Below are 25,516 nucleotides of genomic sequence, written 5' to 3'. Positions count from 1 at the left end.
TATTAGGTTCCAAATATCACATCTCACTGTATGAAAATATTTCATGGAGAGATGGCAATCTGTTACTATCTGTCAATTTGGACTCTATATGTGGAAATCCATAACTATTGCTAAAAAACTGGAAAGAAATATTGAATTAAACTGTTAAAATTACCAATCTAGTCTGCATAAAATGAGTAAATAACTTTTTTTGCTGTTTAATTTTATTTTAGTATAGAAATGTAAAAAATCACAATTTTTCAATAAATTATGCGTAGGTGTCAGCAAAGTGATACTCAGCAGAGATAAAAATTTGTAAATTTTATTGTGCTATTTATCTGACCTTTTTTTATTACTTTTCCTAGGTTCCTATCCTGGTCATGACACTACCCCACTTTCATAATCTGCGTAGTAGTGGAAATCGATTATACAATTTTTAAAATGGCTACACGGATTTTTGCAAAAGAAACACAATTCGAGATGAGATTTGTATTTCCCGTTAAATTTGAAATCGTTAGGACATGTATTTAACTGCATCATTTTGATATCAAAATAAAATAAATATGAATAATAGACTAAGTGAAAATGTTAACTAAGATATTGCATGGCTGACTGCTGTTCACTTGGTCACACACAACTAATTGTAATGCATCACACAGGAACAATATGGAATAAATTTAAGAAACATCTAGCTTGATTACTAATATTTCACCAATCTTAAAATATCAATATTTTAAAGCAAGAATAAGATTGTATTATTTTAATTTTTTAAATATTTATTTTTTTATAATTCATGAAATCTAAAATTTTTGTAATATGCTACAAAAGAAAATAACATTAACTTCCAGTGAACATCAATCAGTACTTATGATTTTTTTTTGACTATTGCAAAAATCCTCTTGGGTGTTTTAAAAACAGTTTCAGATGGTACTAGGGAAAATAATTAGAAAAAGGGTCAAATAAACAACATTCTATGGCTCTAGTCATAGCAGCAACAGGTATGCTCTGCAAACACAGGTGTCAAATTGATTTGGACAGACAGCACCTGAAGGAACCTTAAAATAATGCACAATTTTGGATATTAGGTTTTAACTAACATAATAAACCCTCTTTGAATTGATTACTTCATCACTATCTACATATTTCCTTATATTAACCCCTGTTCTCCCTGGATAAACTCTACAGGAATCCAATATTGTGGACTGTCTAGCACTCTTAATAGGAAGCTGTCACTAGTAACAATTTTATATAAGACTACAAAATTAGATAAACATTGGCTGTGATTTTTTGTACATTAAGAAAAATCAGCTTTTTTACATAAGATTTTTTTTATTCTGTCACCTTACTTCAAGATACAATTCATACTATGCCTACTGAAATATGGAACTACACATTGATTATGGTTATCAAAAATGAACATACTAGGTGGAGAAACAATTAGACAATGTTAAAATTGCACCATGCCAACATCTGCATAGATGGTGGTGGAAAACACACATAGCTGACTAGAGTAGTTTAAAGCCTTCAGTCATGATCAGAAAAGAATCGCGCTTTTGTAGTCAAAGCATTAAAAGTCTGATTGATCTGTGGTGCTGTTGTGAATGTTCCACCATAGCAAACATCATTGGCGTCGGGTAAATACATGCTTGGTGTGGTTCCAACAAGATGATGCTACTCCCACACAGCACAAAATTCCATGGAAGTCATCCCCAGCCGAGGAAAAATCAGAAATGTTTCCCCAACATGTCATCTCTCATTTCAAAGACGTTCTATGGCCTCCACGCTCACCTGATTTATCTACATGCGATTTATTCCTATGGAGCTATTTGAAAGAAAAGGTGTATGACAACCGACCTCAGATTATACAGGCACTGATAGATTTCATCCCAGCAGAAATTCATGTAATTCTAGTGGATCGGCTAAGGAAAGTCATAGACGACGTGCAGAAATGTACTTTACCACCAGAGTGGTCACTTGCGTAACCATACCTTCAAACGTGAGTTAAAAATTAAATTCTTGTCCTTGTTATTTACAATTGTGTACCTAGATAGTCTCCCACTATGAATCATGAGACCTCACTGATGGTGAGGGCGCTTGAGTGCTTAGTGATACAGAATAACTAGACCAAAGGTGTAACCATTTCACAGAGATATCTGTTGAGAGCCAGACTAAGGAATGATTCCTGAAACAGGGCAGCATCTCTTTCAGTAATTGTTAAGGGCAAAGGTCAGGAGGACTTAAACACCATATCAACATCACTCAATCTTCTGAGTACTTCGCAGTTTAAAGCAATGAAAAACTACGGGTGTTTTTTTTCCAAGAAAATGTAGCTGTGCATTTTCATGTAACAAAGATGGAGGCACCTTCCTTGGTAAAATATTCTGAAGGTAAATTAGTCCTCTATTCGGATCTCTGGGTGGGGACTACTTAGGAAGGGGTCACCAGAAAATTAAAAAATAACATTCTATGAGTCAGAGTTGATGTTCGAAGTCTAAAAAAAGTAGGTTAGAAAATTAGGTAGGTTAGAAAATAGGATGGTAGGTTAGAAAATTTAAAGAGTGAAATGAATAAGTTAAATGTAGGTGTAGCAGGAATTAGTGAGGTTTGGTGGGAAGAAGACGATGACTTTTGGTCAGGTGATTTTAGAATAATTAACTCAGAGTCAAATAATGGGCAGGCAGGAGTAGGTTTTAAAATGAACAAGAAGAAAGGTAAGAGAGTAAAGTATTTCAAAAAGCTTAGCGACAGAATCACTGTAATAAGGATAAAATCAAAACCTAAACCGACGATTGTTAACGTCTCTATGCCTACAAGTCCCCATGATGAAGATGAGGTAGAGTGTGTATATGAAGAAATTGACAAAGCAATTAAACAAATAAAAGGAAATTAAAATTTAATAATAGTTGGAGAATCGAATGTAAGCTTCATAAATGGCAAGGAAGGAAATATTGTAGGTAAATATGGGCTGGGCAAAAGGAATGAAAGAGGAGACCGACTTATTGAGTTCTGCATGAAGTATAATTTAGTAATTGCCAACACCTAGTTTAAAAATCATAATTGAAAGATATACACATGGAAAAAGTCTGATGATACTGCAAGGTATCAGATAGATTATATCATGGTTAAGCAAAGAATTAGAAATCAACTCATCGATTGCAATGCTTACCCTGGAGCAGACATTGTTAGCAACCATAATTTAGTGATAATGAAATGTAGATTGGGGTTTAAAAACCTGAAGAAAAGGTGTCAGAAATCGGTGGAGTTTAGAGAAGCTTGAGGAAGGGGAGGTAAAGAACATTTTTGAGGAGGACATCGCAAGAGTCTGAATAAAAACGATAAAGTAGAAGATATAAAAGAAGAATGGAAGAATGTTAAAAAGGAAATTTTTAAATCAGCAGAAGCGAACTTAGGTGGAAAACAGAGAATTGGTAGGAAACCTTGGATATCAGAGGATATATTGCAGCTGATGGATGAACGTAGAAAGTATAAGAATGCTAGTGATGAAGAAGGTAAAAGGAACTATTGACAATTAAGAAATACTACAAAACAGGAAGTGCAAGAAGAATGGATTAAAGAAAAGTGTTTAGAAGTGGAAAGAGAAATGATCATTGGTAAAATAGACTGAGCATACAGGAGAGTTAAGGAAAATTTTTTGGTACATAAATTAAAATACTGAGATCTGAATTTAATACAGCATTAAAAGATTTGAATGGCAGAAAGGCAGAAAGGCTCCAGGGGTAGATGGGATACCTGCAGAATTACTCCACAGTGCAGGAGAGGAAGCAATAGATAGATTATACAAATTGGTGTTCAACATTTTTATACAACATTTTTAGGGAAAATTCCATTAATTTCAAAAAGAGTTTTATTGTCATCATACCAAAGAAAACAAGAACAGATAAATGTGAAGAATACGTAACAATTAGATTAACTACTCACGCATCAAAAATCTTAACTAGAATTCTGCACAGAAGAATTGAGAGGAGAGTGGAAGAAGTGTTCGGAGAAGACCAATTTCGTTTCAGGGAAAGTATAGGGGCAAGGGAAGCAATTTTAGCGCTCAGATTAAGAGGAGAAGCAAGATTAAAGAAAAACAAACCAACATACGTGGCATTTATAGACTTAGAATAGGCATTTGATAATGTCGACTGGAATAAAACGTTCAGAATTTTTTTAAATTTAGGGTTCATAGAACAATTGCTAACATTTACAGGAACAAAACTGCAACAGTAGTAATCGAAGAACATAAGAAAGAAACCGTAATAAAAAAGGGAGTCAAGGGAGACAAAGTTGTTCCCTATCCCCGTAACATTTTAATCTTTACATAAAACTAGCACTTAATGATGTTAAATAACAATTTAGATCTGGAGTAATAGTGCAAGGTGAAAAGATAAACATGCTACGATTTGCTGATGATATAGTAATTTTAGCTTAGAGTATAAAAGATTTACAAGAAACAGTGAATGGCATATATGAAGTCCTACGCAAAAACTACCACATGAAAATACACAAGAACAAAACGAAAGTAATGAAATGTAATAGAATTAATGTAGATGGACTACTAAATATAAAAATAGGAAGAGTAAAGAATATGGAAGTCTGTTATTTGGGAAGTAAAATTACAAAAGATAGACAAAGCAGGAGTGATATAAAATGCTGAACAGCACAGGCAAAACAAGCTTTCAGTCAGAAATATAATTTGCTTACATCAAAAATGTAATTTAAACATCAGGATAACATTTTTTCAAAGTATATGTTTAGACCATAGCTTTATATGGAAGTGAAACTTGGATGATCAGAGTACCTGAGAAGAAAAGATCAAAAGCTTTTGAAATGTGGTGCTACAGGAGAATGTTAAAAATCAGATGGGTGGATACAGTGACAAATGAAAAGGTTTTAAATGTTTGAAGAAAAAAGCACTTGGAAAAATTTAGTTAAAAGAAGAGACAGATTTATAAGCCACATATTAAGGCATCCTAGATTAGTCGCTTTAATATTGAAGGGACAGGTAGATGGAAAAATTGTGGAGGCAGGCAACATTTGAAATATGTAAAACAAATTGTTAGTGATGTAGGGTGTAGGGGGTATACCAAAATTATATGACTGAAACCAAATAGGGCACCTTGGAGAGATGCATCAAACCAGTCAAATGACTAAAGACAAAAAAAACCTAGTTAGTATTTCATTTGCAATTAAAGTGTTCATTTTCAAGTTTTAAATGTTTTAATTGTTTCTGCTCCACCCTGAAATTTAAATTAAACAGATGCGTTGTTGTTACAAAATGAAACTTAATGTTTCACAGTAGTTGCAAAGTAATCTTACAGCATTTCTTGAATTCCAGCAGGATTTTTATTAACATTTTACAAACATCCAGAAACTAAGAATAGCTGACCAGAAATACTGTCACTGCATATTGAGCTAAACCAGTAGAGATTTAATATTTCTATGATGTCACCGTGGCCACCTTGAATTTTCTCAGCCAAAACACAGTTCAAGTTTAGATCATTTTGGTTCTACTAACCACAAGCCAAAATCATGTTGGTTCTTCAGACCAAATCACTCTACTGCTTCAAGGTCGTCCCGTGTTAATTGTTTAATAAATGCGTCCTCTATAAATTATTTGTCGGCATCATCGACAATCAATTTTTAATTTTCTGAACCGCTAACCCGATCAAAAAATGACTGGATTGACGTCCTGAACACAAACACATACAGTCCAATAAAACTGGCGCAGCAGTTCTAAGAAAAATTAAAATATAAAAAGGAGAAATCTTTTCGAACATCTCAAGAACCTAGCCGAAAAAAATATAAAAAAATTAACCAATTCCATCTGTCTTGATATTTCAACCCAATTGTTAGAATAATAGAAATCAATCCACGGGTTCTCATATAAAGGAAAAAAATTTCCCTTTAATAATAAAAAAAAATATTTATATCAATCATATAATTTGTCTATTTCTTATAACTTCCGAACCCCTCCACCGTGTTTGATCCGAATGTCGTCTCTAAAAAAAATAATTTGCGGGTAGCAAATGCAGGTTAATGATTCTAAGACGCAAAAAAAATTATGAAAGGCATTTTAATAATAATAATTAAAAAAAAAACGAAAAAGATAAAATACTAGAACGAGTTGGAGTGTATCACCCGCGAATTTTGATTTCCAAAACTATAACCCGGACTTTAACGATTCGTTTTGTTTTGAATAATTCACCACATGCAGCAGCATATTTTACCTAAAAATTAATGCCGAAAGCTAGCCCTTACCGGTAACTTCAACGTTATGTTGGATGATTGAACACTACATACAAACGTAATGTTAAAAAGTTATGTTTGAATTATTATCGTTTAATTTTATTAGAAACAAAACAGCTACTGGGTTGCTTTTAGATCCTAAACATTCTTAAGATGTTTCTTAGTGACGAACGTACAACAAATACTATTCTACAAGGAAATTCCGAACCGTGTAACTCAGTCGATCTTTTTCAATGTATGCTGTCACCACCGACTGTGGATACAGTATTTTCCTCATAATCCATAGTACAATTTTTTTTTGTAGAAAAGCAATTGATTTGAGACAGTATCACATGTCCATTTCTTTATTTCTTGTTTTTTCTCCACATTTCATCGTTTTATGTAAAACCTTTTTTTTTAGTGGTCTTGGCAAGCCTACTTGTTCATCATATATATGGTGTTTGATCTTTTATACACTTCTTTTTCATCGGTCTTCAGTTAGTCCACCCATTTCTTCTTCCAGAGTTCCATCCTTATCATACTTTATTGTTTAATTTTTTTTATTTTTAGCTCTTCCATCAAGTAATTCAGCCTTACTGTAACCATCACAGATATATAACCTTGCTAATAAACGATTATATAATGAAATACAATTAACAACACTCATAAATTGTTGACGTGAACCGTCACGAAATCCTTACACTCTTTATTTTTTTTATAATGCGTTACGTATAGCCATAACTTTTTATCAATCTGTATCTTTCGGTCGGGAATCTCGTCGGCACGAATTCAAGCCAAATGATCGTATTATGCAGCAGTTGTAAACAGTCATTAAAGGCATTATTAATTCATTAGGCTGTAAAAATTTCCAGACACAAGTTCTTTGTAAATACAACAAAAAGAGATAATTCATTAGATCTTATTATTTTAAACAAAAGAATCAAAAAAGAATTCTGGCCGCGACTTGTCGCATTTATAAAGACAAAACGTATAAGTTACGTCTACGGTATTTTATTGGATAAACGAATCTAGAGATATTCGGAAAAGATAATATTTGGGCTAACAAAAATTCTCTTTCGTTAAATTTTACTTTATCTTCATAACCGTCACTCGATTTCTCTGAACCATATATATTTGTATTTAAGAGATCGATTCGGACAATCTTTATTTAAAAATTGTTTATCGGGTTAGCAGTTGAAAAGAATCATATCTGACGGATTATAACACTAACTAAATGATATATCCGGAAAGATTCCAATAATTGTGTTCGGTTATGCGATGACTAAGGTAATCAGAACGACTTTTGTCGGTTAATCAGTTAAAATGACCTGGTTGTGGTCTGCAGAACCAAAATGTTCATTCTTTACCTTTGGTCAAAAAAAAAATCCAAGATGCCCGCGATTACCTTATAGAAATGCTACCTTACGAGTGATTGACGTCAAGCTTCAGTAACGGTATTAGTATAATTAACTACTGACGGTAAAATTTAAAAAAATAATAATAATCGTCCCAAATGCAAAAAAGTATCTTATAAAATTTAATCTAAAAAGATGCTGTCAATGAAAATAAGAACAAAGAATGTCATTTACTATAAGTTTCAATAAAACCGTTAATACAATTGTAATTTAAAGGAGATTGAAATGGATATAAACTGTGACAAAATAGTAGACGACTAACTTTTCATCAGTTATAATAAACTGACATATCAGGGAGTACAGTTGAATTTCAAAACATAATTAACAGCAAGCTGGATTCAGAACATTAAGAATGTTCTGTTTTATAACTTAATTAAAACTGATACGTAAACAGGATTTAGCTCTCGACCACCAGTAAGCGTTTTGTTAAGACCACCACAATCGCAAAGCTGTCTCAGAGAACCGTACAACGCAGTGCATATTTTAAAAAATTAATCGTTTTGCAGCGAATTCTTAGTAATAAGCTAATTAGATATTTTTACCATCTGAATTTTTCGATAAACTTACGTAATAAAATAATAATAATAATAACAATCTACATCTGTTTATGACAAAGCGTAAGCGAATTGAATCATTAAGTTTTAATGCATCACGATAATTGTGAATAAATGTTGTAGTACCAAGACGGTAGTTGTTAAAGATTTTAGGTAAATTTAAAAAATCTAATTCTTCTAAATAAAGAAAATAAATACAAACGTAAGTGAACATAAATAATAATTAAAAATCAATACGGTTAGAAACAATGGGGTTTTGAGTACAATGATGAACTACGCACAGTTTTATAATCAAACTTACTGCATATAGTATCTAAATTACATATAGTTTTTAACACTACTTAATTGAAATATATTACAGTATTAAACAACTGCTTTTTTTCCTTTTTTTTAAATATATAAAGTAATTAGGCATTACGGAACCACAATGTAACCTCTGATATGGAAGGTTTGCAATATTATTGTAATACGTTTTTATTAGGAAAGAATTAGACTAGGAATGGCATAGTATATAAAATAGACTCTTTCAAAAACCATGAAGTAATGATTACACGTTTCAAACGATTAAATTAACTTTTATTTTTTAATAATAATAGGTCTGAAAAACAGCATTCTCTACAGTCCACCGGGCTTAAATGTGCATCAAAGTCCCGAGCCGACAAGCACCTTCCCTACAGCCATGGCAGTGGGCGTAAGCAAATAAGCGAGGCCTGAATAGACAGAAGGTCGCCCACCGTGTGAAAGCTTAATAGAATTTTGCGCGAAACTGTTCGTAATTCCGTACAAGGCGTTTATTCTGTTGTCAGTTCTTATCTTTCGACCGGAAAAGAACTATCAGTAAACATTATAAGAATGTTTCCTATTAAAGCTACTTAGAGATTATTCTCGTTTACATTTATTCACGTTCTCAATTCTTTTTCTTAAAATGCATCGTCACGGATCGAATGATATAAAAAAGGTTACGGGAAGAGGAATTTTTAAATTAAACAAAGTCTAAAATATTACAAAATATAAATAAGTTACAATATTCACTACTGAAATGGAATAAGAAAATCTAAAAATGTAAAATACCAACAATATAATAATAGATACAGACAGTTATAATATTACCCCAACGTACACAAAAAAAAATTAAAAAGTATGATTTTTACCGGAAGGTAAAATAATATAATTATAATTCATTATAATAATATAATATAATATAATTCATTATATTAGGAAGAAAATAGATGGCTGACTTTACCCGATAATTATTTCAGCCCCACACTGGATTTTTTGTACAGTAATAGGATTTCCAGTTAAATCCACAAGCAGAGCTACTTTTAACTGTTTAGCCTTCAGAACCATCGAAAGGTATTACCCCAGAGGATGAATGAGGATGATATGTATGAATGTAAATGAAGTGTAGTCTTGTACAGTCTCAGGTCGACCATTACTGAGATGTGTGGTTAATTGAAACCCAATCACAAAGAACACCGGTATCCACAATCTAGTATTCAAATCCGTATAAAAGTAACTGCCTTTACTAGGATTTGGACCTTAGAACTCTCGACTTTGAAATCAGCTGATTTGCGATGACGTGTTAACCACTAGACCAACCCCGTGGGTCCCACAAACAGAGCTAAATTATTTTTATGGGCTATGTCTCCGGGTCTAACGTTAGGTACTGCCTCAGAGGATGAGATGAATGAGTTGTAGCGTGTGAAAATGCCACGCCTGACCGGGATTCGAACCCGGGACTTCCGGATGAAAGGCCGAGGCGCTACCAATTGCGCCACGGAGGCCGGCCTACAAGCAGAGCTGTCCTCACCAAACCACTCGTTACTAAGAATATAGTAACATGAGAACTCAACGTCCTTAGAACAAACACCGTGTATGTTTAGCCGAAAACTGTAGAAAGCCATCGACGACGCACAAATCAAAAAAGAGGATGATAGTGGTTGGCAACGAAGAGACGATCTACTCATAGAGGCATTGTGAGACAAGCGACCCCATAAAACCAGATGGACGTGTAATCGGGCAAGGGTTTTTGCGTTGACCGGCCCAAATATTTTTTGCAATAGATTATTTTTAGTACAGGTACTAAAGGAGCCACCTGAAAACAAGATCACATTTTCGTAAGAAAAATATTCAAAACTTAATTACGCTTTATTAATTAATTATATTATAAACCCGCATTCTCATATCATGGAGGCAGTCTTCATATAGATAAAAATGGTGAACTGGATACTACAACATCGGCTAAGGTGTTAATTCAGCCGGTTATTCCGTCAAATGCAACATAAGTATTCACTTCACAATTTCTGATAAAAAATGTTTTTCTTTGTATACAATTTGCTAATTTTTATCATCTAGTCAGATTATTCATTTACTAATTTCAATGTCTTGTTGGTTATACACTGTTTTTATTGATTATTGTTTTATTATCTGTATTATAGAACCAGCTGTTATTATTCTCATAAATTTATTTTTGTATTGCGACTTTGATTTCTCATTCATTACTAAGGAATTACTCCTAACTTACACGTACAGTGCTAAAGTATTATTTTGAACAAAAATTCCCAGCTACAAGATTTACAATGGGAAGCGTAATCAGTTTTACAGCATTTTCACCATTACAATTAATGGTAAAATTTATTGTAAATATTTGCAATTATTCAGAGTAATTTAATAATGGCATGATTTATTTGTTACAAAAATTAAGAATTCACAGATCCATAATTCAAGCGTTTTGGAATCGTTTCTTGATCTAAATAACGGGTTAATTAGCACTAATCTCTATGAATTGCAAAGATGTGTAAAATTAATATCTGCTTCTAATAATTATATATTACGATAATTAATTACGAAAAACTTATATAATGAAGTCCTCCATACTAGACAGAACGCTACTTTTTGTTTCGCTTCGCTCGGTTTGAGGAATAAAAACGCTATCTTCATTCGTAATCAGGCTCCAAAAAAAGGATAAGGTGATTTTTATAGAACTCCTAATTATCTAAAAGAAAGAAATAAAATAACGACTTCGTATTTCAATCGATAAGATTAAATAGATGTCTAAATGACACACGTATCTCTCAGGGGCTCTCGACTTTCGAAAGTACGAAGGGAGTAGCGACCGAAGAACACAAAACCAGCTATAACTTTACCTAGAAATATTAAGAAGGCTGCAGGTAGACAAAAACTAGACGTGCGTTTTACAATATGAACGTATACATAAAACGTCTGTTTTCACGAGGAAGAACGCTTTTTCACGCCTAATATTCTACTAATTCATTTCTTCCTCACATAAAAAGGGTTTCTCGATGAATAGCTCAATAAAGATTTCGCTAAATCTTTTCTTATTTTGCACAAGCAGTCTACACAAAACGATTAGTTTTTTAACGTGCAGGTTCAGATATGAAAAAACGATGTTGTTTCCAGATGACCAGAAGCACATTGTCAGATGATCTAACATTGTTAGATTACTCTAAAAATGAGCGGTCGGGATTTACTACACACGTAATGTGAAGTGTTCCAAAATCAAAGATTTTAAGTTTTCTTTCTCCCAAGTTAAGATTATAATTCAGCAGAACAGCTTCTCTTTTATTACGGGTACAGTACTGATAATTTCTGGATACTCATTTAATCAACGGTTTAAATGCATGTGTCACACAAATGCTAGTGAATTTTGATGAATAATTTACAATAAAGTTGTCTACGACCAGAATAAACTTGGCGATAAAGGCGGAATTTTCTTTAGATCAAATCCTTTCAATCGTTTCACGATATGTATACAGATTTGCTATACATCGTAAAAATATGGTAATGTCAAATTTTTAAAAAAATAATTACAATATGCTCTATTACTCTCTTCAATACACTACGATCAATGTAGTTTCAATTTCATTAATTTGAAAAGAAATTTAAAATTACTGACTGAAGTATTTCTGACGAATATTCGGATATTTTTAATTAAGTGGAGGATATAAAAAGAAAAATAACATCAAGGTTAGTGAAATTTGAGTAATATCGGCTATCTGAATGGTACGACTAATATTGTCATGTAATAAAGAAATAAAAGTTCGACGAAATTATTTTGAAATTTGAACTCGGACTCATCCTAACATTTTTCATTCTAATTCGGCTGTTTGAAATCATATATGAAAAAAAAAACAAGGTTAATTTTAATCACAATGAAACGCTTTAAATTTCAGCATTTCTGATTAGTAATAAACAATTGCTCCCAAATACTAGCAGTAGTCGAGCTATTGTAGAATGAAAAATGAAAATTACCATTTTAAAATTTATGTACATAAAATTTCTGCATTTATTTGAAAGAGAATATTAGTGTAAAAAGATTATATTTTAAACATTAATTTCTGAAACATGGTACCGCTGATATGTTAAATAAATTAATTAATATAATCCACCTCACCAGCACGTTGATATGTTCTCTAGATCTTTCGGCTTACTTGGAAGCCGTCATCAGGAGTTAAAATGAATGCATTAAAGTCAAACTTTAAAAACTCACAGTTAAAATTTAAAATCAGCCATGACTGTCCCGGTCCTCGGTCCTACTAGTACACTGCAGATACACTATTTAGCAGTATACTAGTAAGACCGCGACAGTCATGACTGTTTTTAAATTTTAACTGTGATTTTTTAAACTTTGACTTTAATGGATTTTTAACTCCTGATGATGGCTTCCATGTAAGCCGAAGATCTAGAGAACATATCAACGTGCTGGTAAAATGGATTATATTAATTTATTTATTTTAAGTATTATCACATATAATTCAAATATTATTAAAATATCGTAAACCGTTCTGGACATATAAATTTTTATTAAGACATATTGTTAAAGATGCGGGTAATAATTTTTTTTTATGCGCTATAAATTCATACTACATAATAAAAAAATTTAAAAAATTAAACAACTACTCCAAAAAGAAAATCAAGAAAAATGATTATTCTTTTTAAAAATGTCTTTTCTTTTCAGCGCAAATAAATATTGCGCTGAAAAAGAAAAAACATTTTACCACTACACCCTCAATAGAATATAACAAATTTATTTTTTGAAGTCGGCGCCAAATTTTAAATGAATTACAAGTGCACAGATTAGGATTACGAAAATTATTTTAATCAAGGCTTTAGACTAATTCTAAAATTTTGCGTCGACTTCAAAAAAATTTTCAAACACTGCAGCATTAAGAGCGTAGTGGAAAAATAATTTTTTTTCTTTACAGTACAATATATATTTATATATTATAAATAATATTATTTTATTGTATTATATATTATAAAATAAATTATTTATATATATATATATATATATATATATATATATATATATATATATATATATATATATATATTGGAGTCGGTTAAATTTTTTTATAAAAATTTAAAATTAAATTTTTTTTCAAAAATTGTCTTTTAATCTTTCCAATTTTGTAACTTCTTTGAAGTGAAGATATCGGTAGACCTTCAAAAGAGACTGCTCGTAAGATAAAAGCACCTTCTCTTGAAACAAAACATGTTTGTTCAGAACGACTTAAAAATTCGAGGGAAAGACTATCTAGGATTCGGAGTCAAGATTCTATCGTACATGAACTGTGCTCGTCTAAAATGCGGAAATTTACGAAACATAAGTTGTGAAAAGAAACGCAGTCTGAATGGGAACATAAATATCCGCAAGCGCCTTTCAAGTGAGACTAAAGAACAAAAATCACATAGTTTTTCGTCAATTCATAAACGTTTATGCAATGAAACACCGAAAGGACGAACACATGGATTGACTGTTATAAAAAGTATTAATGTGAAAAATTGCTGAAAAAAAAAGATCCGATGAAAAACATACTCTTTTACGAAGATGTGTCGTGTAATCTAAGGTAGAAGTTTTTCAAAAAGCAATAAATATGTTTCAGTCTGCATCACAATTTTCCGTCCAGTACTTTTTAATCGTCCAGAGCTAACAGCATGGGACAACCGCGGGTTCATCCGGTGCGGTTTAAAAAATGTTCATCCAAGTTGCCGTACTTTGTGAAACGTTACGGTCAGACAAACAAACAAAAATACACAATGGTCGAATTGACAACCTCCTCCTTTTTGAAGTCTGTTAAAAATTTAACCTTTACAATCTTTAACACGGAAATAACAAACAAATAAATTGAAGTTCATTCATTCATGAAACATATTCAATTTATTACTGGAAATTACATCCAAATATTTTTTCTAATGGAGGATGCATCACCTTTTTGTACTTTTTCTGTATCTACTATCAGAAAGATTAAAATACAAGTATTACATTTTAAACATTAAATACTAGTTTTAAAAACACACTGTACCTGAAAATAATAATACAATAAAAAATTGAAATGAGAAAAAGTTACAGAAGTTCCATAAGTAATTAACTATTAATTAGTTGAGTAACTGGACAGCCAGTCAGCAATTATACAATTCAGTGATAAAACTACAGCCTGATTCAAATCTAAGTAAAATGGTTATATTTATCTTTTAATCAATTTGAATGTCTGTATTACAGTGGGGTTTAGATGATTAGTGTTCATTCAATTAATAGCAGTATTTCAAGACTGGCACATTCTAAAGATGGATAAAACAAAGCTTTCATATTGCAACTGGGTGGGTATTCATGCTGATATTAGGCAGTAAAATAAAATATATATATAAACAACAGATTTGCTTAATTGCAACAAGACAAGTATACACAATACTGTGCATCAAAACAAAGCATAGCTGACCTCTGTGGTCAATTACTAGTTATTGTGTAAATCATAAATCATTTTAACTAACGCCTATCTATAACAATAGTTAAGTAGCAGTTAATAAAGCTTAGCACCCAAATGGAAAAATCTCAAATGATCAAATTCAATTCAAAGTAAAACAATTATAAAAAAATAAGTTTCAATTAAACACTGTTTGTTAAGTAATACAAAATGAAGTGTAATATTTAACTATTATAATAATGCCTAATTATAAACAAAAAGAATTATATAAATGTAAAGATAATGTAAGATAAGTTAAACTGATGAAATGATGCGAGGTTAAAATTATAAGGAATAGAAAAAAATCAACGACTATCAGTATTATAAATAGTAATTGCTCAGCTATTCAGAGAGAGAGAGAGAGAGAGAGTGAGTGAGAGAGCCAAGAGACAGGAAGTCATAACAACTCATACTATATCTCTTCTGTCTCAATTATAAACAGTGACACAAAACAATAACCATCTGAACCCATAATGTATAAAAATAAAAATTAATGAGCATTATTAAATGCATGCAGAAATAAGAATATTGGATATTTTCTCATTCAGTATTTGAGTACATTAAAAACAAATGTTAAAAAAAACTACAGATATAGATAATCAACTGTTGATTTAGAATAAATTTACATCACTGGTTAAATAAACTGATGATTTAGCAAGATATCATCTGGTAGAAGTTATATGTTTAGCAAATAAAAATTCCATGTTTTTAAGTATATTTTCATAACTTTTTTTTAAGTGTATAATTGGTTAACATAATTAAAAAATGATTTGTTTTTCCCACAGTGACCTAATGCTGCTGGCATACCAGCATACTGGGATCACCAGTTCTTTTGCCAGTTTTTCCCTTCAATTAAGAAGAAACATAGTTTGATGCAGGAGTGCATTCAGTTTGAATGGTATCAATTCATTTAGTACATCATTGATAATTTTTATATATTTAATAATGATAAAGTGTGTTAAGATGTGGTCGTTTTTACTACCTTGTACGAACTAAATGAAGTATTGTGATCGCGAAAAATTTTGGTTTTCGGATTTCAATGGAAAAATCCATTTTGACCATCCCTAAATCCATTTTCACTAGTTTCATCATGACGTCTGTACGTACAAATGTATCTTGCATAACTCAAAAAACGATTAGCTGTAGGATGTTGATATTTTGGATTTAGAACTGTTGTAACATCTAGTTATGCACCTCCCTTTTTGGTTGCAATCAACTGAACCAAAAGTGTCCAAAAAAGCCCAAAAGCCAAAAGAAAATTAGATTTTGGACTTTTTCTTAATTGCAGTAATAAGCCCTCATTGAGAGCTTTTCAACGATATATCTCAAGTGGTACTTATTTTCATTGGTTCCAAAGTTATAGTCAAATAAAATTTTAATTAATTATTTTGAATTTTAAATTATTTTTATTTGGATCTTACAAGGGGAAGGCACATCGGTTCAAATCAGACTTCACCTCCTTTTTCTTTTTTTTTAACTTTAATTTTTTTTTAATTTAAATATATTGATTTATTAATAATAAATTTAAATATTTATTAAAAATTATTAAAAAATTTTTTACAGTAAATAATTCAATAACAATAAAATAAAAATATATGGAAAAAATCAGGTTATTAGTGAAATAGAATTTTATGTACTTTTTATTTTAAAAAAATGTGTATATGAAATTTAATAGGCGTACAAGGAAGTCATATGGTGTCACATCAGATTTTTTCTAGTAAGAAGTAGTAAAATTAGTGATATTTAAGTGGTTTTTATTACAGTGAAACAAAAAAATAAGATACATTGGTATCATTTGTATTGAAGATTGATTCAAACAGACTTGAATCAGTGAAATCAAATATATAAATTAACAAAACAATGTAGGTGTAAAAACATACAGAATCTAGTGAACTTAAAAATCATCTTATTACCTAATGTAACAAAGGAAAGATTCTTTAATAAGAATCATCAAAAAAAATTTGTATTACAAAATACCACATAATTAATTTAAATTGTATAAGAAAATCCTAACTATTAAAGTATAGCAAAACCTATGAACTAATGAGGAAGGCACATCGGTTCGAATCTGACTTTATCTTTTTTTAATTTTTTTTTTAAATTTAAATGTATTGATTTATTAATAATTATTAACCTTTGATTGTAAAAACGTTTTACAAAAAAATAGTAATTCAATAATAACAATAAAAAAAATATGTGAAAAAATATGTGAAAAAATATCAGAAGTTATTTATGAAATAAAATTTTATATACTTTTCATTTTAAAAAATGTGTATACGTAATTTAATAGGCGTACAAGGAAGTCGCCTATTTATAAATAATATAATCAAAAAATAGATATTTTTTTATTACATTCTAAATACAATATGGATTCTTTTACTTTATTTTCTTTTTTAGCCTCCAGGACCACCATTAGGTATTGCTTCAGAGGATGAAATGAAATGGAAATTTTATAGCACGTGAAATCCCATGCCTGACCAGGATTCAAACCCAGGTATTCGGATGAAAGGCTGAGACATATCACACATGCCACAAAAGCTGGCAAATACAGTCTGCCTAACTAAAAAAAACACATCAGCAGATGCCACAATGAGAACAGCAGAACCAGTCCCTAAGAATGGTTGCAAAGGTGACTTAAAATATTTTCAAATGTTTTTAAAAATGTTTTATTACAATATTTTATTTAGTTTGTCATAACAAAAATTTATAATTTTTAAATTATTAAAAAACGATTACAGATTTTTGTGCAAATTATTTCCAGTACAAATTACTTTTAAGTCTAAGTGAACCAAATCAAACATACAAGTACAATGTAGGTTTTTAATAAATTGCAAACCAATTCAACTATACAAAAGTAGCAGTAGTATACTAATATCCACCTTGTTTAGGGATGACATCTATTAAACCAAAGGAAGTAACTGAAGTTTTTAAAAATATCGTTTAAAGGTTGACTGCATGTAAACATATAAGTTTCCTTAACTTTTTCAAAGTTTACTATTACTTCCATTTTTCATTAATTGATCAAGGTAAAAAATAAAGTTCATACTTCTTCAAAGTTATATATTTTATAAAAGTACTTACATGAAGATTAATAATAATTAGCGTTATGTATTAAAACACTTGAATAATCACCAATAGAACAACAGATTAAATAAAAAGCACATAAACAAATCGCTAACAAATAATTTTAATAAATAATATGAAGCAGTTACAGTTCATCAACAATTAGTGTTAGATAAAATTTTTAAAATAGCAAACCAAATAAGACTATCCACAGATGGTTAATGAATAATTTCAATACAAAATATGAAGCAGTTAAATAAGTGCTGTAATATATCAATTACATTTTTTATGTACATAATTTGACAAAGTTAAAATAAGTTTGACCAAAACTTACACAACTTCCTATTTGTACTATACATACACCATTTACATAACATCATACTACAAAAAATATCATTCAAAGTTACAGGTAAATACTGAACTCCAAAAAAAAATATTAAAAACGATTGACGACTCATTTACAATTTAAAAAACTGAATACATTCACCCCAATGAAGATCACAATCATACAACCATTCCAAACCGTAGAACCAATCTTTGCAAGTTATCTCTTAAAAGCTGGACATGCAAATACATTAATCATAACAAACAAATTTTACACATAGCACATGAAAACTAAGAACTCAAAAACTTAAATTTACAAACTGAATTTGAAAAAATACCATGTATTACATCTGTAGGCATAAAATAAATGACCCAACTACACACTAATTGAGTTTCCTAATTACATTAACAAGGGTGCTATTTGCAACATACCACCAGTAATGGTGCTAAAATGAGACTTCATAATCAGTTCACAAAACGTTTTTCAAAAACGATTTCTATTCAATTTTAATGCGAGTCATTAAATTGTTAATGCGTATTTTAGATACATATAAACATATTTTTGTAGCATTACTTTAGTAATATCAGCATTACTTAGCATTAACTTAGTGATATCTATCTTACAGAGCACAGTAGAAAAGCAAAATACGCAAACAATCACAAACTGCAAATACATCATAAAGTTGACATAATATTAATAACAGTCATTCCTAACAGTAATTTTTTTCTTAAGATTATGCTGTTATTAAAGCTAATTTATAATCGATGGTAAATAATCTCCTTTTTTCATTACTCAAGTATTATAAAAATTCCCTAAAGAATTCTTCAAGAAGGTTCATACTTCTGACAGGATAAAATGGAAGTAATAAATAATATCTTACCATGTTTTTCTTCAAGACAGACACTGTTAAACAGCGTGGTAAAATAAATTACAAAAGTAAACAAACACAGAAATAGGAACCGCATTTGGACGAACGTCAGTTACTCAATAGTTTGCATCACTGAATCCTTCAATTACTGCAGTGATGTAGCTAGACTATCTATTAAAAACTTCCCTACATTTACATTAATATCCCTTTATTAAGTTCTGTAATGCCACTAAATTATGTTAAAAACTTAAATTTACAAACATAACTTACATTAAAATACAACATATCAAAATAGAGATAAACTGATGAAGGTAATATTTCTCTTCAGTTATTTTTAGAAAAATTTCGACGAGAAGGGAGTTTTCTTTTCTCTCTGAACACGATCATCCTTCCTTCCCTATCTTCTAACATCCGCAACTGGAGGTCAAACGCCCCTGCTTCATTGTCTGTATTTCCGATATCTTAAAACATTTATGAATGAATTTTAATTTATCCGAACCGACTTGCTACCTAAATCTAAATATATCTGTGCACAATCAGATTATTCTAAATCAATTACGGTGAAGATGAACTTACCGTCTTTTTTTCTCCCAAAACATTGTTCTGTTATTATAGTATTTCTTGATAATCGGAAATTACACTTCGTTGAAGGCGAACTAAGATTACCTTCCAAAGATTTGACGTTACATTTTTTTATTTCATCATTTGAAGACACTTTTTGAAATGATCCTGGAAGATTGATACGTATTGAAAGGTTTGTAAAAAAATGAAGGATTTAACTTATTAAATAAAATTAGATTAAATGAGTAGGCTATACATTATTTTGTTCAAAGAATTTTTTTATAAAATTAAAGAAGACTTTTTTAATATATTAAATTTGTAGTTGAAATGAATCCTTTTCGTCCAAAACCAACGCATTTATGTTATCATCACACTTCGTCAAAGATGTTTTAAGCGTGAACATTTTTATTTGTATAAAAAAATTATTTGTCTATTACAAATTATGTTTACAGTACAAACTTAATTGTGAAATACATTATGTTGAAAACATAGTTACTGACAAAGTGATTTAAAAAATCTGTTAAAACCCCGATTTATTGCAATCGTTCAATTTTTCTTTAAATTAGGACATATTTCAAGATTAGTTAGTTTTTTTGTGATTGACTAAAAGCCTTGAGTTTTCCAATAAAATCAGTCATCATTCAGTATTTTTCTTATGAAGCGGCCTTTTCTTATGACCTGAGCTTACATCCAGTTTACTTGGATAAGCGTCAACAAATATCTTTTATTTTTATAAAAATTAAGGAATAAAATTAATTATCGCCGAACTGTTTAATAATTGTCATATTTGTTTCCTTGCTATAAAAGACCCATGCCTTGCAATATTTAAAATACAGGACAATCAGCATTTTAACATAAATTTCCCGGTACACCAGGTATACATTTTTAATCCGGGACAAATCTTCTGGGGCGTTTGTTCACCCTACCGACCGATTGGTCACCGAGAATATATTTTATGACCTAGAATTACATCGGATAGGATCGGTACCGGCTATCTTTTGAAAATATTTTAATTTAAATTAACATAACTTGAGAATAGACAATTGAAATAAAATAACAGGCTGGCCTGCATAAAATTATCTGCTGATTTTTTAGGCTTTCCTTTGATCATCAATACTTCTCTATTCTCAAGTAGTCAGAATTCCCTTGGCAAAAATTTCATATATTTTTTGATTGCTTAACTAAAAGATATTCTGAATTCATACCTATATTTCAGATTCACTAAGATAGTGGGAAGTCTTCAAAATTAAAAAAGAGAACTTCCTAAGAAAGTTGTTTCAAACTTTTTCTTTTTACTCCTTGAATTTTAGTCATCATCGAGTAAAAAAAAATGTTTCAGCTAATCGGAGCAATGTTCTGAATTGCAAAATAATTTTGAAAAAATAAATATAGACTTTATCATTAATTTTTTATAATTAAAATAGATCCTTGTCTCAGTAAGTGGCGAAACAGGATATTAGTTTTAATAGGACAGAAGGAATTCCGGAGGAAATATTAAATAGAGAAAGAATTAAAATCAATTTCTGCGAACTCTTTAAAAATTAATCGGCTAGATCATTGTTGCTTGAAACAAACAACGGGTTTTCATATTGTTGAAATTTTATTTGTATAAATAATTAGATTTCACTTACCTGATAACGGCAGATATATAAAAATATAAAATACAATATATTCTTTTATAATAGAATACATTCCGTTGAAGAAAACTATAATAAATAAAAATTTGTTACGATCGAGCAGGGGAACGAAACTTGACGTAAACGAATTAGTAGCAATGTATATGACGATATAAAAATTGACAATGCAAGAGATCATTAGTCGGCCACAAAGAACTGAGAGGGGATTCTTTTTTCTTTTTGTAATAACAAAACGGCTCTAAAGAATCATTTCGGTTAAGCCGCAAGGCGACCGAACAGAAGCTGGATTTAATTGCACAGGAGCGTAATGTAACAGAAAGGCAAACAACGGTTTTCCGTTCCCGTTCGTGAAATATGACCACAAAATAATGTAACTACAGTACCATTGCGTTAAACTAACATTTCATTAAACTATCATTTCGTGATGTAATATTTTTAAAAATTATACGAATGACTGATCATTCATTACAGCCGTAGGTCTACGTAATTTTTTTTTCTATTCGACTGACAAGAAATAATTCAATATAATTAACTTCAAAATTTTAATCTCTGTAGAAATAGATTTTTATTGATTACATGTATATAAAAATATAAAATACTCAATATTTTTAAATATCTTGTTTATATTACTTTATTAGGGAGTACGGCAGACAACATTACCTATATCGTTAGGTATAGATGCATGATCATTCTGGATTATTCTTTATCATCTGAGCTGTTTTAGAGGTTAATCAACAGGTACAATATTTTTTCTAATTATCTCCCTATTTTTTATTTATTTTATATAATGCAATAACTCAGTAGACACACAGGTACAAAAATGTTTTCCATGTTGTGTAAACATTTATTGTCCGCGAGGAACGAAATAGTCATGGATCCCGGTTTATCCTTACTTCCGTAGGCGATATTATTACCTGGGCTGGATTCACTCTCTGATTGTCACGTTACATGACTGATTATGCTCTGCCTATGTATACTTTTTTATTACTATTTCCCCCTTGAAAATAATCCAATATGCTTATTCAGTTCAAAGTCTACATTGAAATTATAAAAAAAAATCAAATCATAATACCTGTCTTCAGAGACACACATAATGTTCTGAAATGGATGATACAATCTAATATCATCCATAAACCTTTCCTTATGTAGATTACAACAAAAAAACATGTTGTTTGTTGTAAAACATAATTTATGACCGTTTGCTGTAATTCTTAATTTAAATGCTTAAGATTACATCAAAAACTTAATGCCAAATTTGTAAACACAAAAAAGTTAATTTAAAAAAAAAATTAATTCATGTCATGCGCACTAATAAAATACCTACCCGTTTTTTGTTTAGACTGTATCATGTAGAACAGTGATAATTATAACAATATATAATAAAATAATAGTAATTTATATGGATTGCTTTCACAAAGTAGTTGCACTTATCACAAAATGACATTTTTCTACGACTGTGTTATAACGTTTGAATTACCCGGCTGGAACCTGTACCACAATGAGGGTCATTATGAAACAGTTTCATTACGATATAGGTGTTCAACCAATAAAAAGCCTACTTTTTTCAACCACTGACCGATCAGAAGCGGATATTGTTCAATGTATCAGCTGTTTTTTACTTTGATTTTAATCCCAATTATTAGTTAGTAACTGAAGGTTAATTTTAAAGTACACCAATAAGGTAACTAAGTTTCTGAATTACGCTGTTTATCCTTTTGTTAATTATGTCGGAATCTGAGGAAGAAATGCCTTTAACACCGATCGATATTAAAGAAAATCTGAACTTATGACTTATAACCTATGCCGCAAAAATTATTATTTAATGTTTTTTTTTTGAAAAATTTAAAAAATGTTCCGTAAATAATATATCCTATCTGATTTAAATCTGTAGCCAATATATTCTCAGCCGCAGAAAAAATACGGTATGCAACTCGTTAAAAATGCTATAAATGCACTCTTGCCAAGTTTACAACACTCGCCAAGGATCGAGTCGTAAGGTCTTACTTCGCACCCGTGCATCAATGCCTACCATTTCAGGCTCATTGCATTCTCCGTGCCCTTTCTGGTATTGAAAATGTTCGTGTTCTGAGTTTCTTTCTTGCGAGTGATTTTATCCTTAATTTTTTTAATTTTAATTTTATCTTTTCTGTGGTGCGGTCTGATGTAAGGCCAACTTCTTTCAGATACTCTCTTATTTCTCTAATCTATTTGTATCCTGCCTTGGTGTTTTTCGAATTGAGATTGTACTGTACCAACTGTTTCAGAAATTTCGAATCTTCCTTCCTCATGATGTGTCCAAAGAATCCTAGTCTTCTCTTACGCATAGTATCGTGATGGGTTCTAACTCTTGTACCCGACTTGTACTGAGCACGATCTACCTCTGCCCATCTTTCTGGAACTTTTTGTTGATGCAGGTTCTTCCAATTCTTCTTTCGATTTTCTGGAGTTTGTCAGTCTTTGTTCGTATAGGTGGAAGAGTGTTTGTTTCAGCTCCTTATGTGGCTTCCAGATTTATAACTATGTTGTGTCTTATTTTTGCGTTTATGGATAGACATTTTTACTATAGGTGTACCAGGTTAATTTTTTGTGCTTTAGCTAGTCTGTTTTTGTCTGGATTGAGAATTTTTGTTTAGGTTGTTTGTTATTATTTTTCCGAGGTATTTAAATTTAGTTACTATTTTGACTTGACTTTACTGTAATCATTTATGTTTATTTCTTTTAATTGTGTTAGTTTTCAAGGCATAATTTCTGTCTTTTTGAACGATATTTTGAAACTAATTTTATTTGCAATGTTTTGAAGTTCTTATTTTAAGTTAATATATATTTTAGGTTCGTCGATGTCGTTTGCTAGCAGTGCCAAGTCGTCAGCGAAACCAAGGTAGTTTGTTTTTAGCCTATTTTTATTTTTGGGGAGCATTTTTTTAGTCATTCCTTCATTACCATTTCCAAAGCGCAATTGAGAGTGAGAGTCCACCGCCTTGGCGTAGTCCTGTTTTGATCTCAGATGGTTCCGAGAGTTTGCCTCTGAATTTCACTTTTGACTTAGTGTTTGTGAGGATCAGTTTTTTCAAGTTTATTAATTTGGTATGTAGTCCAAGATGTCTTAAAATGTTTAGTAGAGATTCTCTGTGGATGCAATTGTATGCTTTGTTGAAGTCTACAAACGTTATCACCATTTCTCTGCTTCTTTTTCTGTTATAATCCATTATTAGCTTCAGACTAATGATCTGGTCGGATATATCCTACACGACCTAAAACCTCCTTGGTATTCTCCTACTTCTTTCTTGAGTTGTAAACCGATCCTGTTGGGGATGATTCTTGAAAGAAGTTTGTATGTTGTGTCTAGGAGCGAGATTCTCCTGTAGTTGCTAGGATTTGTTTCGTCAGCTTTTTTGTGTAGCAGGTGGATGAGGGCTGTTGTTCAGTATTCTCGCAGTTCTTCTTTGATCCAATTCTTGACAAGCTGTTGATGACGAGCGATTTTTTCTGGTCTTCCTTCATGTTTCCAGATCTTTACAAAACTGATCTTCTCTTGCCATTTTATAATTCTTCATTTCACCCAATGCTTGGTAGACTTCTTTTACTATGAGGAAGGTTGATGTTTTCCGGTTGGAGTACTGGTGTCGAAGTATAACAGTTCTGTCAGTTCTTCACAATTTAGGAGTTTGTTGAGATATTCGGCTAGGATTTCTGTATTGTCTTTATTATTATGGGCCAGATTATGGTTTTCATTCTTCATTAGTAGGGTTTGGGGTTCGTATTTTTGGAGTTGCTTTTTAAAGGTTTTGTGATCGTCTCGACTACATTTTGTCGAATTCTTGTTCTATCGATTTCAATGTGTTTTCATGGTGTCGTTTTTCTATTTTCCTTACGGTTCAAGTGGTCTCCTTTCTTTGTTTTACTAGACTTTTATTTGTTTTACTAGACTGTTTTACTAGACTGGAAGGATGTTTCTGATTTTTAATAATTCTATTTACTGAATAGAGATGAAATTTTGTTTTATAAACTTTTTATAGCTATTGTACATTCATGAAATACGTAATTCTCAGCCTGAAAAAACAATGAAATGCACTGAAGATATGCATGCATTTTGAACTTATAAAAAATATAAACATATTT

The 25,516-nt window shown here is 30.8% G+C and overlaps 1 protein-coding gene across 1 annotated transcript in view; it reads right to left on the bottom strand.

The window, feature by feature from the left end:
- The window catches only part of Plod (procollagen lysyl hydroxylase), a 147,005-nt gene extending 127,670 nt beyond the window's left edge, over nucleotides 1-19,335 (bottom strand). The window contains exon 1 of the mRNA XM_075357076.1: nucleotides 19,212-19,335. Coding sequence (XP_075213191.1) covers nucleotides 19,212-19,296 — 85 coding nt within the window. The 5' untranslated portion in view covers nucleotides 19,297-19,335. The remainder of the gene's footprint in view (nucleotides 1-19,211) is intronic.
- Nucleotides 19,336-25,516: the final 6,181 nt, after the last annotated feature.

Source organism: Lycorma delicatula, chromosome 2 (assembly GCF_047948215.1).
Source record: "Lycorma delicatula isolate Av1 chromosome 2, ASM4794821v1, whole genome shotgun sequence".
NCBI lineage: Eukaryota > Metazoa > Arthropoda > Insecta > Hemiptera > Fulgoridae > Lycorma > Lycorma delicatula.
Note: the sequence above shows the minus strand (reverse complement) of the source record. Positions and strands in the feature narration are given on the sequence as shown.